Genomic DNA, 18,576 nt, shown 5'->3' with positions numbered 1-18,576 from the left:
AAGAGGGTGCAAGTAAGGCTACATGCAAGAGGTCAAAGCGATGGCAAAGGGGGCTGCTTTGGGGAACACAGTGTCTTTCCAACACTCATGAGATGTGTAGGATGAATAGTCTGGCCAGAGATGAGTCCAAAAATGTGGGATCACTGGCAAAACCTGTTAGTGGCCTGAGTTTGTGATTTACACTGGCAGATCTTGGAGCCTCGGGATAGAACGAGGTTAAAGGACTTACAATTTTCTTAACTGGAACCATGTCAGGTTATAATAGAAGGCCAAAGTAGGGACATTCTAGAGTGGTAATTGTCCTTTTCCTATGTCTCATTCAACTTGTTAAACTATTGTCCTCCAGGTATACCAGCTCCTAGCCAAAAGTCATCTTAGTTGCTCATAGCCCATAAACAGCAACAGTGTCCTTTCATAGCATAAATTCTGAGAAATTTGTATTCCAACTGTAGGTCCATGTCAGGTCAGTAGAGCCAAGGGCAGCAGAATTTCTGACCAAGCTGCCCATCATTTGGTAGTGCTGGGACCTGGAGCAGGCTGTTTAATGGAGCCGTGTTTTCTGTAAGCTTGGAGTGCTAACGTCTCCTTGTGAGGTTCAGTGCTTATTGAGATCACGGTGAAGATTGCAGGACAATGAGTGTGTCATGAGTGCCCTGTCAGTGCTACTTTAGCAGCCATTCAGCCAGCATTTGGGGCTGGGAGCTAAGCACTGGACTTGATCAAGAGAGGAATCAGGAGCTAGAGGTTCTGACCTCCAACAGATCAGTGCACTGACCCCAACTGCCAACTCCCAAGTCCTCGCAGACTAAATGCTGAGACCCAGGTGAGGAAGGAGTATGCCTTTTCTTAAACTCTCACAGGTCTAGCCTTGCTGAGTCTTTACTCTTTAAATGTATATAATGTGGTTTGGACAAGGTGTACGCATGTTTAAGGCTAGATATCCCCCCTTTAAATGAAGTCAGTCAGGAGCCAGGTGCTCACGGTGTGTGGGGAGCCCTAGGCTAATCTCCAGCATTGTAAGAAATAATAATAATGAGAAGGAAAGGAAGCCAATGACATTTTCCTGGATTTTTCAAAAGAAAGTAGCATGTGTGTGTTAGGCAGTGGTGCTGGAATAAACAAGGCTTGGCTAGGACTTTTATATAGGACTGAATAAAATTTTATGTTTTTATTCACCATCATTAGATTTATATGAAACATCTCAGGGTAAAATCTGCCCTGTTATTATTTAGAATACCCTTGGGTTTGGACTCTGGATACTGTGCTACCTGGCGACAGTTCCGCCTCGTAGCATACTAGTGAGAGTTGCTCTGTAGCTGCAGTGCCCCTGCTGTGAGACCACAGCTTCTCTGGAGCCCAGGAGGAAAAGCATGGAGTGTTTACCTAACCTACTTTTATTTTTAGAAGTAGGAGAAATTATTTTTTTGAGGGAAGGAAAGACAAGTAATCTTAAAGGACACACCATCTGTGGAAGCTGCTCTCAGCACGTGTTTTAGGAAGATGAGCGGTGTCATCCTGTGTGCACTGTGGCCATGAAGCTGGTGGTTTTATAGACTCTTGCAGATGAGGCTCTTCGTGAGTGTCATGAGTGGTTATCAGTCTATTGTGCATAGAGGAGAGAGAGGGAAGCCAAACTCTAAGGGTGTCAGCACATTTTGGCAATAGAACCTTTCACAGCGTCCACCAAAACAGACAAACAAAAATACTGTTCCTGACAAGCATTTTACGTTGACTGCCTTTAAATTACTTCAAATTACGTGGAAGCAGAATCTCAAGTGTTTGGTTCTTCCATTAGAAGTAACTGTGTTTCAAAAGTTGGTTTTCAAGCCTGTTGTTATACATTTGGAGTTTATTTTCTAAAGTGAAAGTTTTAAAGACTTGGATTATCATTTTGCACTGGAAAGTTTAATTTTTACAGTGGCACTGTGAGTGGATGTCATAACCTCTACAGTAGCCCAGGACAGTGAGCCCTGACTGTCATGACTGGTGTGCAGTCAGGTAGGCAGGAACTTGCAGAGCTGGTGGCTCTGGTTAGTTCTCAGGACCATTTATCTGCCTGTCCGTTGGAGCCTCCGGAGAGACATACCACATAGTGGTCTAGGCTTTTTGCTCTTCAGAAGCTACCAGATGCCTGCCTTGGGGGGCAGAGGAGTGCATGAAATGAGGTTTAGTGTCAAGCAGCGTTTGCTTTAAAAGTTCAACAGACCTGGCTCCCGTCTTCGGTTAAACCGAGCCTTAGCACGGAGATAAGAACATATTGATCAGGGAGACTGTTTGATAGAGGGGAGACATTAGCCATGCACGTACACTTGCCATGTCCCACTTTACACAGCCTCCCGTTCAGCATTCCATAAGGTTTGCTTAATTAGGCACACTACATGAAGCATGCGTCACAGGTAAACATGAGGCGGCACAGTGGCGAGTTTGTCAAGAGCCGTGCTTCATAAATTTTCAGTTTGCTAATTTCGACAGCGATGCTTCCATGTCAGCTGTCTCTTCCTCCAGAAGCGCTCTGCCATGGACGAGGAGCTAGTGCCCTGCCCTTGGGCAGCTTAAGTCTCAAAGTGATGGCTTTCTCCTCTCCTCATTAACATGAGAAGTAAATGTGATCGAAATGGAAATGTGAGATACAGTTAAAACCAGCTGATGAGTTGCCTGTTGGTGCCTGTATAGACATTGTAGATGGGTTAACCTTTTTTTTTCTTTTTTCCGGAGCTGGGGACTGAACCCAGGGCCTTGCGCATGCTAGGCAAGCGCTCTACCACTGAGCTAAGTCCCCAGCCCCAGCCTTTTATTTTAACATGGAATTTTTCTTAAATACAAAGCTGTCGGGAAGTTTTGATGACTTGAGATTTACAAAGTGATTTAATTTTGTATTCAGAATTCTGCTACTTGAAACCTTTCCTAGATAAGGAATTAGGAGTTAATTTTCGAAAGTGAAAATTGCAAAGGCTTGGATTATCATTTTGTACCAGAAAGTGTAATTTTTACAGTGACACCAGGATTCTTCCTGTAGCATTGGGGCCCAGCATAAATATCATAAGTATTGGGTGACTTTTCGGTGGTATCATTTATTATCACTGTGTTACCCGGCCTGGTCTTGATCCCCTAGGCACAGGCAATCCTGCCTCAGTGTCCCATGTGCTGAGACGACAGTCATGTGCTACTGTGTTCAGCTCTCAGTAACTGCTCTGGAAGCAAAACTGCAAACCTGCATAATGACATTCTGTTGACAATGAAGTCCAGGCAGGCTGGTGACCACCCACTGACGTGGCTGTCATGGTAGGTATGAGACCATCACACACTGCCGTGTTTGTGCAGGACGCCAGATAGCAGTACTTCACAGAATTTGTACCTGTTAAGCACTGTATGCCAACAAAATCCACCAGTAATCATGACCACACTTGGATGGCTGGGGAGACATTGCCTTCCTGTGCACACATACAAGTCTGTGTATATGTGTATGTCTATCCGTGGGTATCATCACACACAAAAATCTCATATCATATGAAAGGAAAAATTAACTTTCCCTTCCTTGCAGCACGTTATGAATAATTCCATGTCAATGCGAATTTCTCTTCAATATGATCTGTCATCAGTGACTGCTTTCCATCATACAGTTCTATATACATTTTTGTTGTTTTTATTCCACATTATATACCTTTGTTGTTATTGTTGTAAGCAGGATTGTGGTAAATATCTTTGTACAAGTATCTCTAATTCCTCAAGATAAGTTTTTATAATAATTTTGGTCAGAGAACATATATAATTTTTGTTGACATAGTCTCTGGGAAAGTTATAGTAAACAATAAGTCACACATACACACACACACACGCGCGCGCACGCACACACACACACACACACACACACACACACACGTTTCTTTAGTTGAATATCTTTTCCTGGAGCTGACCAACTTGTTCCTGGTCTAGCTGCAAATGCTCTTTGTATCCCATGGGAGTCGTTGCTTAAGTGAGCCCCGTGCTGACAGAGAAGCAGGCCTTCTCCAGGCATACATTCCCTGTCCTAGGGTTTTCTAGCTGTGGTCACAGAGGGATCAACTCCTGGACAGAGTCAGCCCAATCCCTTCAGGCAGCATTTTCCAGAGGAGCCCTGGTGCTCCGAGCAGCAGCTGGTGATGCTGCCGAGGATGTCCATGCAAAAGGTTTAAACTCTCAGCAATGGAACTTTTGTAGGAGTGTGTATTCTGTTCCCCAAACCCATCCCTTAAGATTGCTGTAGGACGCTTCCTGTCACTTGTTTTTTTCTCCTCCCCCCCCCCCCACTTCCCATCTCTCCTCTCATTTTCTGAAAGAAGGAATAATTGGCCCAGTCTTCTGCCCTAAAGTATGAGCCCCTCTCTGGTCCTCAGAAAGGGTAATATGAACTGTACTGTAATAGCCTATGCTTTGTTCAGAATTTTATAACCCCTGCCTCTCTGATCAAGAAATGCATATATAATAAACTTTATATTTATTGTTCAAAATAAGTACTTTTATTTGTCAAGTATTTGTATTGGTTTGACCAATTTTAGATTAAGTGTAATGACAGCTTAATCCAGAAAGAAATATCAAACATGTATAGCTTTATAATTATAGGAAATAAAAACAGATTAAATGTTTAAATTTCCATATATTTCTTACGCTAAGCATAAAAGTATATTGCATTAGGATAATATGGGAGAGAAATAAAATGAAAATATACTTTTAAAAACAAAAAGAATATAAAATCCCGAACCTCAGAAGGCAAGTGTCTATGTTTTGAAGTGGGTCGTTTGAATTGCGGTGCCGTTGTATTTGGCTGGTACATTTTAAAGAGTAGTGTTGCAGTTTTATTTTGAAATGTCAACATTTATGAAATACTGAATAACATTGTTTATAACTCTAAGACTTATAATGAAAAATTGTAGGTGCCAACTTTAAAAATGTGCAAGGAATAAAAAATGTGTGAGCTAGTACATGATTTTTCAAAATTACTTTAGGGAGGATTCCAGGAAATTGCTCACAGCCCCTGAGCACTGGACAGGCCCAGCCCCACCTGTCCTGGCCACCACACAGTGGACTCTGGGCTGCAGCAGTGTGAGCCCTTCAAGGCACACTGTCAGGCTCTACCTCCTTTCCTCCACCACAGCTGGCTCAATGGCAGGGATCATCTGTCACACAACAGTGCCTTCCTCCCTCACTCAAAACGCTGCTTACTCCTTCGTCTTCCCCTGAGATCCTGCCTCTTCAGAAACACTCCTGGATACTCCCTGCCTCTTCCCTACAATGCTTTTCTCTGCCTCTGTCACCACCAAAAGAGAGATGAGGGGCAAGGAGTTGGAGAAGTGAATACTCTCTAAAGTCTGGGGAGAGGAGGCCATAGCTTTCACTGTAGCTGTTTGTGTTGATGTGAGCTTCTGGAGGGTTTGCCAACTGTGTTGAGGGGCTGCTATTGCTTTCATGGCCACAAAGTTAGACTTATGCCATGTAGTTACTTTTTTATCTCCCCACAGTACCTAGGACAATACTTATGATAACATGCTCAGTAAACGTTCTCAGAAAAGCAGAAAATCTGGCTCTATCACAGTTTGTTGTATGGTTTGGGCAACTTGTGAATGGTCTTGCTGTCTTGTTCTTTCATTGATAAAACATGGATAATAGTAATAGCTAATAGTGACCCAATAATGCATGCGCCTAGAACACCAACACATCTATGAGGAAGGCGGGTTACTATCACGCTCATTTTATATGAGAGGAGACTCAAATTATCCCAAGTCACTCAGCTTGGAACAACATGAATGTGGGAGCAGACTGTGAGCCCTAACCACTTGGCCTTCATATGGCCATGCCTGCATCTGACTGACTATTTGAGTTGAAAGTGACAGAATAAGGGGAAGCCTTATTGGGAAGCTGGGAAGCTTTCCAGCAGTAAAATCACTGTTGTTTTGTGTTAATGCTAGGGATTGAACCCAAGGCCTTGCACATGGCTCCACTGAGCCAAAAACACTGTTCCACCCCAAAACAGCTTTGTTGAAGTGGTGACCTGCAGGATGTAGGCAGGAGACATGGATGGTTAGAGCATATAGAAGAGACTGGAGGCTTTTCCTGTCACCTGGCCTAGAAAAAAGTTTCCAGAGAAATTCAGCAACCCCACAGTGTACCCTCCTCGCTTCTCTGACTTCCAGATGCTCTATCTGGGGCCAGGCACACTGAGTGTTGGAAGAGCGCTTGTGTTTTTATTCTCATTTTTATTAATCTTAAAATTCTTACTTGGTCCTCTGCCCCTCTCATAGCCAGAGCTGTGAATCATTGATGTGAGACTCAGAAGAGAAGAACAGGACAGTGTATTCCATTTCCCCTTACCAATTTCCTGCCTGTTTCCACTAAGGGACCAATGTACAGACCATCACAGTTCAGCAGTAGAACAGGCTGTCCTTAGTGGCCCGTTCTGTAGCCTGGCTCTGTTGTGAGCACTGTTGCAGGAGAGGTCACGTGCCCTGTAACTTTTGTGCTTCTCACTGAGTAACCAGGGGTCTTCTGCAAGTAATTGTATCCATTTCTAAAAGATGAAAACGGTTTCTGAATTTTGGTGTCAATTTTTATATTAATTACACTGCTCTGGGTTGTGCTGTGTGAAGTTACTAGCTGATTGCCACAGGACCCCAGTCTGTGATATCAGAATGTGTGTGATGTGCATATTTTAATTTGAGAAATAGGTTAACATTTCTAGATATTCATTTGAATGTGGTTATGCAGGTTAAACATAACGTATGATCGCTGCTTCTTTCATTGCTTCCAATTAAACCTTGCTTGTTAGTTTAACCTCTAGGTAATCCCATCAAACAACTGATGTCAAGGAAACACTGCCCACAGTAGCTGCAGACGAGTGGCCATTAATTTTAATTGCCTTGATATTAAAGATTAAGAAGTATTGGGACTGGCAGAATGGAAACGATCTGATGTCAAGCAAACCCACTTGCTAAAGCTTCCCCAGGCTGCTGGTGATATTAAAATTTTACTGTGAGAATTAAATAAACCTTTATTAGTGATGACTGTTGTTTGATTGGTCCAGGGGTGTGCATAAACAGAGGATTCTTACATATCCAGAGATGAGGCCTTCCATGGTAGAGATTCCTCAATTATGAAACTGTTAATAAAGCAGTAATCTGATTTTCTAGGCTAGGTTTCATTAATGTATTATAGCTTCTCTGATTGTCAAGGTAATATTAACTACAAAGTACTGAATCCAACAGAGAATTGTTGAAAAGGAGAGTATTCCAAGACAGGCCTTTGTTGCTACATTCAGAGTTGGGGGATTTTCATTAATTATGTGTAAGAAATGCCAGATTCTGCCTCATCCAGGACTGTCTCCCTTTGTACTATAAACAATATATTCAATACTTAACTCTTTCTAAAGCCTAATGGCCAACTCAAGAAAGCCAGAGGGCTGTGATATACACAAGCAGCCATGTGCTTGCCAGGTGGGGTGCCTCCTGATATGAGACTGTGGACTGTGGGAGGTGGGGAGACTCCAAGAGGATTTGTTTTAACAGTGAGTATCAGAACTTGAACATTTGGGTACTATTCATATCTTGATTCTGGTTGTGGTTATGGTTGGCTTTTGGCTTTTGTGGACTGTCTCCCTCCTTCCTTCCCCTCTGTCTGTCTCTGTCTCTGTCTGTCTCTGTCTCCCCCCCAACCCCCGACAGGATCGTATGCATTGGAAACTGGCCTTGAACTTGCTATATAGCCAAGGATAACCTTGAACTTCCCATCCTCCCACCTCTACCTCCAGAATTTAGGGATTGTATGTATGCACCACCACTCCTGTTTTATGTAGCACTGTGGATGAAACCCAGGGCTCCATGCTTGCCAGGCAAGTACCCAACAATGCTACACCGTAGGCCCATTTTTCTGGTTTTAGATTGACATAATTTGGGGCTGGAGAGATGACTTAGTGGTTAAGAGCTCTTGTAGGGAACCCTGGTTTGGTTCCTAGCACTCCCATGAGGTGCCTCACATCCAGAAACCTCTAATTCTTATTTCAGGGGATCTGATACCCTGTGGCCTTCTCAAGCTCCTTCAACATGTGGTGCACATAAACACATACACGTATACATACACATAAAATAAATTAATCTTTAGAATGCCTTGACTCTGCTTTCGTAAGGGATCATAAGCCTCCCTGGTAGGTTCTTTCTGCATAGAAGTCTCTCTGAAGCCTGCTCCATGCATAAGCCCCACATCAACATTGTGATTCTTTCCCCTCTCCTCCGAGCTCTAGCTAGCCTGGCCAGGCTCTGCCCGTTTCTTCTCCAGAATCTCTGCCTGCCAGGCCATCTTGTGCACACCTGCTGCAAGCCTGCCATTGTGAGAAGAGTTGGGGAATGGGAAAGTCAGTGGCAGGAGGGCCTGGGGCCATGGGCTGAACACATGGACCTCATGTCCTGAATTTCTAGTTGTCAGAAATAAGACCAGTTTTATAAGTAAGAGTGAATGAGGAGAGCCGGACTGGTTGTTTTTGCCTAGTCCAGAATAAAGTATATGCTCACTCAAGGCTATTCAAGGATGGAGCCAGGGACTCTGCTGTGAACACCATAGCTCTGGAGGTGTGGATTGTAGAAGCACAGAGAGAGAGGAGAAGCACCTGCCCTTCCACTTAACCCAAATATGCTGGAGGTTATGGCAAGTCCTATGGGAATCTAAACATTGGGATCTAACATTCTTTATAAAGCTAGGGATAGAAAGAGAAACCTCAGAGACACCCACATAGAATCACTGAAGGTGTGATAGGGAGAAAGAGAAAAGGACCAAGAAGTGAGCCTTGGAGGACATGCAAACACACACACACACACACACACACACACACACACACACACACACACGTGGGTGGGGGAGGGAGAGGAGAGGAGAGGAGAAGGGAGGTGAGGTGAGGTGTTGGAATAAAATGCGGAGGGTCCACGGGAAGAATGAGCTCTGGGAAGGATGGCTGCTGGCATTGCTGAGAGGCTAAGCCTTGCCTGAGGATAGCTGAGTGGCCTGGGCAACCACCTTGGTTTTGGGTGGGTTTTTCCATCTTTCCAAGGAACCTGTGCTGCAGCACGGGTCCTCTCAAGTGTGCTCATGTGTATTTATGTGCACGTGTGTGTACTCAGTGCTCTGATGGCAGCATATGGGCAACAGTAAGGCCAGTGCTGTTTTTCTCTCAGGGATCCCCTGCCAGAGCTTTCTAGCCTTCTCCAGGAGGGTGAGTGCCATCAGTTGAAGAATGAGAGCACCATTTCCAAAGCAATTAAAGACTTGGCAGAGGTGGCCAGCGGGGCTGCCCACTGTAGAAAATTGGGTTGGAGGGCTCTGAACTGCATCCCATTCCTTTTCTCTGCTCAGGGCCCCCGAGGAGCCTTTACAGATAATACCTAGGGTAGAACAGTCACTCTGAAACCACACCAGTGGTTCCTCTGCTAGACTGGTAGGCAGTTCCTGGGAATGTTTTTAAATTGTTACTTTAACAAAAGAGGGGCAAGCTCTCAGGATACTGCATCGGGCATACCTTCTGACACACCGCTCTACAACTTTTAGCTTCTTTACACAGCTCAACTACAGGTAACTGGGGACGTGTGAGTAGTGCGAACCTGAGCACTAAGTGTTGGGCTCTCCCTTTGCTGTCTATGAGTTGCAATGAAATCAGCCTTCTGCCAACATCTTCTTTCACATTTGTACTGGCTGACATCACAAGCAGTTTAGAAAAAAAGAAAAAAGGAAAAAACCCAAACCTCTATTCTACCTTATGGAATCAGCCATTCCTCTGCATTTGCTTTTGACCTTACTGAGCTGGCTTGAGTTTTCAGGTTGAGGCTTCCCACAGTCACTGGCAGAGCCTGAGCAGCCATCTTGGCAGACGTGCAGTGTCTTCCAAGGCAGGAGACAAAGGGATTGTTCATCCATTATTAATTGATGTCCCTCTTCAGCAGACCAAACATGATACTACTATATAGGTGCCAGGATTGTTTCAGGCCCACAAAAGAACAATGAGTCATTCTTTTCAAGTGTGCTTCTTAATACCCAATTTAACAAATGCCTCCTGTAGCTTTTCAGCTTTTTTAGTAGTCTGATTGCTATGCTTGATGCGCACATAACAATTGGGTGTTTTGATGAGCAGTACTCCCAGCCATTTTAGTGTTCCCATGGCCAACTCCAAGAAGCATTGTTCAAAAGACTATGCCAAAGTGGAAAGTGAACCCCTAAAATCATTATGCACTACTTATGTGGTGCAAAGTGGCAGACAGGGCACTGTGTTACCCAGAGCTTCTCGTTATCCCATAGCAAGGACAGGAAGTTTGGCTTTTTCTTTGTGACTTCTCTACCCTTCCTATTTCATGTCCTGTCCTTGATAGGTATCCAACTGGTTTGGCAACAAACGAATCAGGTACAAGAAGAACATCGGCAAATTTCAAGAGGAGGCCAATCTCTATGCTGCAAAAACAGCCGTGACAGCCGCACACGCAGTGGCCGCAGCCGTGCAGAACAACCAGACCAACTCACCCACCACGCCAAACTCTGGTGAGTATGGCATGCGCACTCCCTACGCAGCCAGACAGGCATCTGCCACAGGCTCTGAAGCTTCAGCCTCACTGGGTGCACAGTGGGCCTTTCAGGAGAGATTTGTATTCGCTTATAGGCTTGTTCTGGAGATGGGTAGATAAGGGGCCAGCCTGTGCTGGGAAACCCACTGTTCACAGCGAATGCCACTCGCTCCTGTAGATGCTAGAACCTTTATACTCAGCCATGGCCTTTAATTCAGCAGATACGCAAAGTTCTATCATATAATGTTCCGCCTATCACCTTAGGGTCATTGGTGGTCTGTCAGACTGAAGCAGCAGGTATGTACTGGTTGGTAGGGAAGCTGAATGCTGGGTTGGGACGTTGCTGTGCTTCCTGTGCTCTTGGCTTCAGGCTCTAGGTCGCAGCCTGTCTGTGCCAGGTGACTTGCTGAACTTGCATATAAAGGAATGATTTTTTTGTTTTGTTTTTGTTTTTTGTGGTAGTGGGGCTTAAACCCGGGGCTTTGCATATGCAAAGTTTATGACTAGCCATTATTTTTTAAAGATAGTCTTACTAAGTTGTCCAAAAAAGCCTTGAACTCACTTTGTAGCTGTCTGCCCTCAAACTTGTGATTCCTCTGCCTCAGCTGACTAGGTGGGATTGCATGTGTGTGCCACCACAGCTGGCTATAAATGCACTATTTTTGACTCCTTACACAGAACATTCCATTTAAATTTTATGTGGCATTCATGGAGTTTGAAGAATGTCTTTAAATTACAGGGAACTTGGCTGGCAGCGGAAGGTGCAGCTAACCCTAGTAGAAGAGTTGGAGGGCCTCGGATGCTTTCTAGGGAGATTTTAAAATATACATTTAAAGGTCCAGGGAAGGTTGTCTGTTTTATTATACCCCCATCATTTCTACTGGGCCACAGACACTGGTGAGTGGAAACATAGAGTTATATCTAGGAGAAAGTGTCAGGAAAGTGTCTTCTCCAGGTAGTTCTCCACCATGACACTGAACATTGAAGAGCTTGTTTGATTAAGTCTGGAGAGAAATGGAAACAAGGAGAAGGCTGGGGCCAGCTCCTGGGTGCTTTCTGCCTATTTTGATTCGTTTCTGGTTTTTCACTTGGGTTCACCCTCTATAATGTTCTTCCTGTGTATAGTGTGAGTAGCAGGACCTTCTAGAGCTGAGTTAACGTTCTGTCCTTCTAAAGCTGGAAATGCCTCTCCCTTCTGCCTCTTTTCCTTTCCCTACCTCGAGGTCTTTGGGGATTGTGTATGTAGCTCTCTGTTATTCAGCTACTTAACTCTTTCCTTTCCAGGTTCTTCTGGTTCTTTTAACCTCCCAAATTCTGGGGACATGTTCATGAACATGCAGAGTCTGAATGGGGATTCTTACCAAGGGTCCCAAGTCGGAGCCAATGTGCAGTCACAGGTAGGAGAAATGCCCCAGCTGGGGCCTTTCTGGCAGGGTAGGGTTTGGGTTCAAAACTCCCCGCTCTGACCCGTGAAAGTGGTCTGCACATCTATGCAGCACCTGTGCTGGGCATCCAAACGGGACACGTTTGCCCACCTCTTAATTCAGTGAGAAGTTAAGCGAACAATGCCTTTGATGATTCAAAGCTGACGAACTTTGTGAATGCATTCGGCTCTGGCTTGAGCTCATGGAGATGGGGGAGGGGGCCTTTGTCATGACAGAACAGAAGATTGTGTGTGCCTGAGAAAGGGAAGGGGTGGGAAAAGAGGGAAAGGGAAAGAATAAACAAGAGAACATATTGTTCTTTTATTCCCGAATGCTTGCAAGTCAGGACACTGAAACCTGAACTCCTAAAATAGATCCCAGGTTGAACCCCTTTCTCGTCCTTTTGACTGAGAGCAAGTACTCTCTCGCTCTTATGCACTGGTGGTGGGGACGGGCTGGGGTTCAGCATTCGTTACCAGTGAGTAGGTTTCCACCCACAGCCACACACACTTGGTTGCTGTAGATGGAAAGTCTGCGTTACCATGAAGATGCTATTGTTTGGCTGGTGTGAAAAACAAAGATGTGTGAGTTTAAATATGCAAGGAATCTTTGAAATCCCTCCAGTCACATCTGATTGATAAATTTGTCTTTCATTGAGGATGCTCCACCCTTGTGGCACACATAACTCAAATTGTTCCCTTTGTAAGTGATGATGTTTTAATAGATGGAGGTGATGAATTCTGTTTCATCTCACTTCTAGGTGGATACCCTCCGTCATGTTATCAATCAGACGGGAGGCTACAGTGACGGCCTTGGAGCAAACTCACTGTACAGTCCGCATAACTTAAACGTGAGTACCCTGGGAGGGGAGGAGAGCTGTGGGAACCGTGTCAGGGAAACAGTGACTAATGAACAAGTTAACAGTCCCTGGACTTGGCTTCAGTCTTGTTGGCAGTTGGGGGCGGCAGCATCTTTGCTATGGCTTCGTTTTATGGCCCGCAGTGCTTCCTTACATAGCTGCCCTTTGAAACCCTCACCGAAGCCCAAAGGGGCTGGTGTCCTATCATCAGTGGGGACTTGAGTACCAGCCCATTAAGACTCCATTTCATAGCAACCGTGATGTGTGGAAATGGGTTGTTTATTTTAGAATCAAGCAGCAGGAAAATTTCCCAGCACAGAGCGGGTGAAAGTGATAACCTTGGAGGCCCAGCACATCGGCAACCATGCTAAACAAAGAACCCCGTTCTGGCCTGGGGGGCAAAATGGAACCCCTGAGCTTAATGGCCTCTTTGCTTTAATGATAGAGAAACCTTTGTTACTGATTCACAAGACTTTCCCTTGCTGCCTACCCTGACGTGGATAGGAAATGGCAAACACAGGGCTCTGCAAGGTGTGAGGAATGCCCCGTTCTCGGACACATGGCAGCAGACCCCGAGCAGGATGGAGGCATTTGAGGGCCTTCGTTTGCTGTAAGAGAGCAAATATTAATGACTTAAAGAGTGATTGAGGATGTTCAATTGTAAAGGGGAAAAAAAGACCATTAAATACTCAGATCTTTTACGTTTGAAATGTCAAATCTTTCTTTTTGGGTTTATAAATAACTCACAATAACCCACAACAAGCCGTATAAAAAGCCTTTTAGTTGCATTTCCCCTTTTTCATTTAAGTGTTTTGAAATGCTTCAGAGAATGTGCGATATCCTTATCAACATGATAAAATATGAAGCCATGATTGCCTGCAGCATTTTACAGACGTGAATTCCATCTTCACTGATGAGGCTTGATAAGACGCTGTTGTATAATACAGTGCATAATCTCAAACCACCAGAGTAAGGATTAATTTATTTTGAGAAAAGAGAGAGAGAGAGAGAGAGAGCGAGCGCGAGTGCTCGATGACAACCTCTCCTGCAGCTGCCATGCAGGGGAGAAATATTGTACATTTGTTGTTTATAAATTTGGATAAAGGAGGAATGGTGTTTACTTCAGATGGGATATCTTTAGACTTGGATCTGTGTAAGAAGAGTTCTTCTTTTCCTAAGGAGCTTTTCATACCTGAGGGGAAACAGCTTACCTTTTAGACAGGGGAGGCTATGCCTTAGAGACAGAACACACATGGGCTTGTTACCACCCACCTGGCATGACTGAAGCTTTCAAAAACAGTGCCGTGACTTATTATTTAATCCCATTTCTCCTCCTCTAGCCTGAATTTGATATCTCAAGCTGCAAATTCTTTTTCCACTTAGATTACCAGCTCCTTAGGTTTCCTACCCACCCCTCTCTCCAGCCCCCACCCCGGTCATAGAGCAGTGGTTCTCAATCTGTGGATCTCAGCCATTTGGGGGTCGAACAACCTTTTCACAGAGATCATCAGAAAACATAGATGCTTACATTATGATTCACAACAGTAGCAAGATTACAGTTATGAAGTAGCAATGAAAATAACTTTATCGTTGGGGTCAACATGACATGAAGAACTATATTAAAGGGTCGCAGCATTAGAATCACTATCCTAGAGAGATTGAAGGGACTTTCTATGCAGAACTATGCAGCTAATCAGAAGACAAGGAGTTCTTTAAGGACAGTATGGGCTTGGAATGTGGCTCTGTGGCAGAGAGCTTGCCTAACATGCTCAAGGCCCTGGGTTCCAGACCCAGTTCCAGTAAGCAACAACAATCACATACACACAGCCGTTGTCGGGGAAGAAACAGTTGCCTGCACATAGATCTTCTGTATGTCTCATACACCTTCAGGTGGACTTTCTGGAGAGATTGCAGATGGACAGGAGGGAGGCAGAGAACTGAGGGGCCTTGTGTGGGTGTGGGTGTGGGGCCAGGCAGTATAGAAGCCAAGGCTGGCTGGAGCTGCAGGGACTGGGTGTCAGGAAGCTCACCCTTGCCTTCCTTCCAAAAAGGCCTGCCCTGTCAGTTCTGCTCAGTGTACCCCAGCTCACAAGCCCAGCACCTTCCTCTTCTTGACTGACATAAAAATACGTAGCGACAAGCTGTCTGCCACAGCAGAAATCTGATCAGACATTGATTTCAGCAATTGCCTCTATAGGGTGAGACATGAGGCAAATTTGTTTTTGAGTCCTGTTAGTGCTGGTGCAGGTCCGAGACAGGAAGGGCCAGCCGCAGGTGCAGGCAGCTGCACCGTCCCAACTAGAGGCTCCATTGGCAGATAATTGGAATCCCGATTTGAATAGCGTGCACCCCTCCACGGTTCATACATTTTCATTTTGGAGGGATTCCTGTTTGGAGGGAAATGATGGCCTTCATTTTCCAAGGGTTACACTAGCTGGCTGTCATGTGTATATGGGAACAGCTTCTCTGGGAACAGCTATGAAGCTGGCTGAAGTGTCTGCTTCCTGAAGCTCAAGGTTGCACTAAGGCATCTTGTTGAGCCTCTGCACTGGACCTTCTGAGAGGTGGCTTTTGAATGCCACCAGATCAGCAGATCAGAATAGCAGCAGATCAGAGGCCAGCCTGGGACTAGCTGAAGTCATCTTCACAAAGCTGATTTATCACTTGGTCCTTACTTGATAGAATGGGTTGTTTCACATGCATTTAATCCCACTTTAACACATCTTCCAACTCCTGCCAGAGTGGGTTCAGAAAATACATTTTGCTAATGCGCCTTTGCTCTCCTGTTGTCGCTCTGGGTGTTCTAAATTGGGGAGTGGAATTACTATGTAGATGTGCACCCACTGAACTGTGCCTCTCCTTTCAGGCTAATGGAGGCTGGCAGGACGCAACAACTCCATCTTCTGTGACTTCTCCTACGGAAGGCCCGGGCAGCGTGCACTCGGATACCTCTAACTAATCCTGGCCTCTCCCAGCTGTCATGCCTTGACAAGCGCATTCGGAGCAATAGGAGGAGGAGGGAAGCGTTTTGTAACCCACCACCTACAGCTTTACTGTAAACCCTGTCTTCTTAGAGAACTCGGGAAACCTGTTTTTTAAGGAATCATAACCATTTGTATTTAAACTTAAGACACACGTTTAAAGGAAAGCACTTTATCCGATTAGGCCGAGACGTAACATTGTTGACAGTTCTTAACTGTCTCATCCTAATTTATTATTACATTTTACAGTAATGGTTCCACAGTTGCCAGTTCCTTGGCCTTAAGGGTAAGAAGTACCATCTATGCTAGACCCCAATTATAGAGCAGGCAAGGTTCACCCTGCCTACGCTGAGCCCTGGCGGATTTCCATGCAGGCTCTCATCGTTCTCACGTCACGGATGGGCTTGGAGGGAAGGCGATGTCTGCCTGTCTTCTTAAGGAAGGCATTTCAGAACTTCCCTCGCCATGTTTGTGTTGCCATCTCTTATGTTGTAATTAGGTCAAAGACTGGTGGCCTCCTTTCTCCCTCTGAAGTACCAGAGCCCGGAGTCTGCGCTAATGAGACCATGGATCCAGATTGCCCTGAGATGAAGATCTTGCTGCTACAGAGGTGAAAACAAGACCTGTCTGGGGTTTGACCGTGTGCGCTGGGTGCTGCACAGACTTGTCAAGGTGTGCTCTTCCTCTGGGCAGCCTGGAAAGGCCCTGCTCTCTGGAGTGCTGTATATAGTGTAGCAAAAGAGTATTTATACATCCCACCAATCAAAACACAGCTTTATTACCTCATGCGAACTCATACAAACCAATAGAATCCCAACATGTTCTGTAGCTTAGAGCGCTCACTTACTACCTCTGAACAATACTCACGCTGTAGTTCGTCTCTTTCTTATCTTTTTGCATCTTGTAATTAACTCTTTGTTTCCCTTCACAAAATGTAATGTACATTGTAATCTTTTAAAAGAAAACTCAGGGTTGCATTTGCAACCCTTAAAAAGCCCAGATCGGCAACATTGGGTCTGACTCCTAACACGGACCATCCCAGCTGTTGTAAATACTGAGACGCGTGTTGAATGTTCTTCATCTTGTTACTAATCCATATGAAGAAAAAGGAAAAAAGAAAAAAAAAAAGGCGGGTTCTTGTGATGCGTTCAGATTCAGTACTCAGCACTGTACATTTCACCCTGTGTGGCGGGCCCTCTCCTCCTCTTTTTGTATTGTATGCGATTCTGAAACTGACTGGGTCGTGACAATAATTCGTGGCGGTGATTCTGATGTATTAAAAGCGTTCCGTGTTCCTTTCTACTGGCTCACACCCTGGATTGAAAAGTCTTCCTTGTGGTAGTTATATGTAGTTTCAAACATGAATAAACTTTGCTTTCCTGATTAAACCTAGATGCCATGTGTGTCTCTGCTCCTTGAGCTCACACAGGTGTGGGTGGGGGCTGGGGTGATGGTGCTTGCTCGGAACTGGGCTAGCAGATACACGGTCAGTGAAGGTGGAGGTGACAGTGAAGCTGTCGGCTGCTGTCCCTGCTGAAGCCTTGGACCGTCCATTAGACCATCTCACATCCCTTCACTTCCCGTGTTTATGGACTGAGAAACTGAAGCATGGACCTGAGACAGCCTGGATCCACATTTACCCAGGATTGCTGCCCTCGGCACTCATGTTCCTCTGACCTAGTGGCTAGATGGTCTTCTGAATTAGTTGGAGACAAACAAAGGTTTGGAAAGAATGGGCCTCACATGCCAATCAAAAGGCAAAGCCCCCTGACCCTTCTCCCTACTCTGTCTTAATATTCTGTTTGCAATATATACACCCGGCTAGACATTTTTTAACAGATCGGACACTATTTTTTTGTTACTCAGATTGTAATAAAGTCCATATATTTGCATGCATGCTTGTCACTAATGTCCAAATCTTTATAATAAAAGAGGTCCATTGCAGATAATTGGCCTGTTTACTATATCTCAAGGAAATTGACTCACAGGAAATCAGATTAATGCTAATCAGTTGCAGCAAATGTCTATGATAAATATATCTGTTTTCCTATTTCGGCTGGTAGAACCAAGCAGAACAAGGGCTGGGGCCACCGCCCCCATTAATCTTACAGCGGTTATTCTGTGCAGATAAACTTTATAAAATAGATTGCCCTCCACAGCTGTCCTCCCTTGTGTGGGTGCTCAGCCTGCCTATAGGAATCTCTCCCATGGCTAAACAATTATTTGCATGATTCAATTAGCTTGTGGGTTAGCCTTTCTTAGCTTTAGACATAAAATAATCCCTGGGCTGTGTGGTTTTGCAAACTACATCCTGTGGAAATCTCACACATAAACACACACACACACAAGTTCATCTTCCCTGGCATCCTCAGACACCCAAGGACCATCCTGGCTTTGTACTGGGTCAGTCTGTTGAAAGACTTACTGGGGGTTTCCTAGCTCTTGGAAGGGATATGGGTAGGGTCTATGGCTATATTCTGGGGATACTTGTGGAGGAAGAACCATCCATCCAATATGCTGGCTTAAAAATGCTTGCACGATCTCCCTCCTTGCTCTTTACCTCCTCTGTGGCTGGGGTGGGGTGGGGGTGGGCAAGAGCATCTCATTCAGATGGGAATATTGGGGTACCACACTGGCCTTCCGGCCCGGCCTTCTGGGGCTCCCTGAGATAGGTATGGTTTATAGGCATGAAGAGCATGTGGGCATTCGCCCAAGGAATTTATATGGATTCAGCAGTAGATTTTTGG

At 45.0% G+C, this 18,576-nt stretch overlaps 1 protein-coding gene across 3 annotated transcripts in view; it reads left to right on the top strand.

Moving 5' to 3' along the window:
• Nucleotides 1–17,221, top strand: part of Pbx3 (PBX homeobox 3) — a 193,716-nt gene extending 176,495 nt beyond the window's left edge. The window contains exons 5-8 of one of the 3 annotated variants that reach the window (XM_039105260.2): nt 10,377–10,542; nt 11,850–11,962; nt 12,750–12,839; nt 15,715–17,221. In XM_039105260.2, the coding sequence (XP_038961188.1) occupies nt 10,377–10,542; nt 11,850–11,962; nt 12,750–12,839; nt 15,715–15,807 (462 nt within the window). In that variant the 3' untranslated portion in view covers nt 15,808–17,221. The remainder of the gene's footprint in view (nt 1–10,376; nt 10,543–11,849; nt 11,963–12,749; nt 12,840–15,714) is intronic. The other 2 variants (NM_001107834.1, XM_006233975.4) reach the window with 2 other exon arrangements.
• The last annotated feature ends 1,355 nt before the right edge of the window (nt 17,222–18,576 follow it).

The sequence above is a fragment of the Rattus norvegicus genome, chromosome 3 (genome assembly GCF_036323735.1).
Source record: "Rattus norvegicus strain BN/NHsdMcwi chromosome 3, GRCr8, whole genome shotgun sequence".
Classification (NCBI taxonomy): Eukaryota; Metazoa; Chordata; class Mammalia; order Rodentia; family Muridae; genus Rattus; species Rattus norvegicus.
This window is presented reverse-complemented; position numbering and strand designations above follow the sequence as displayed.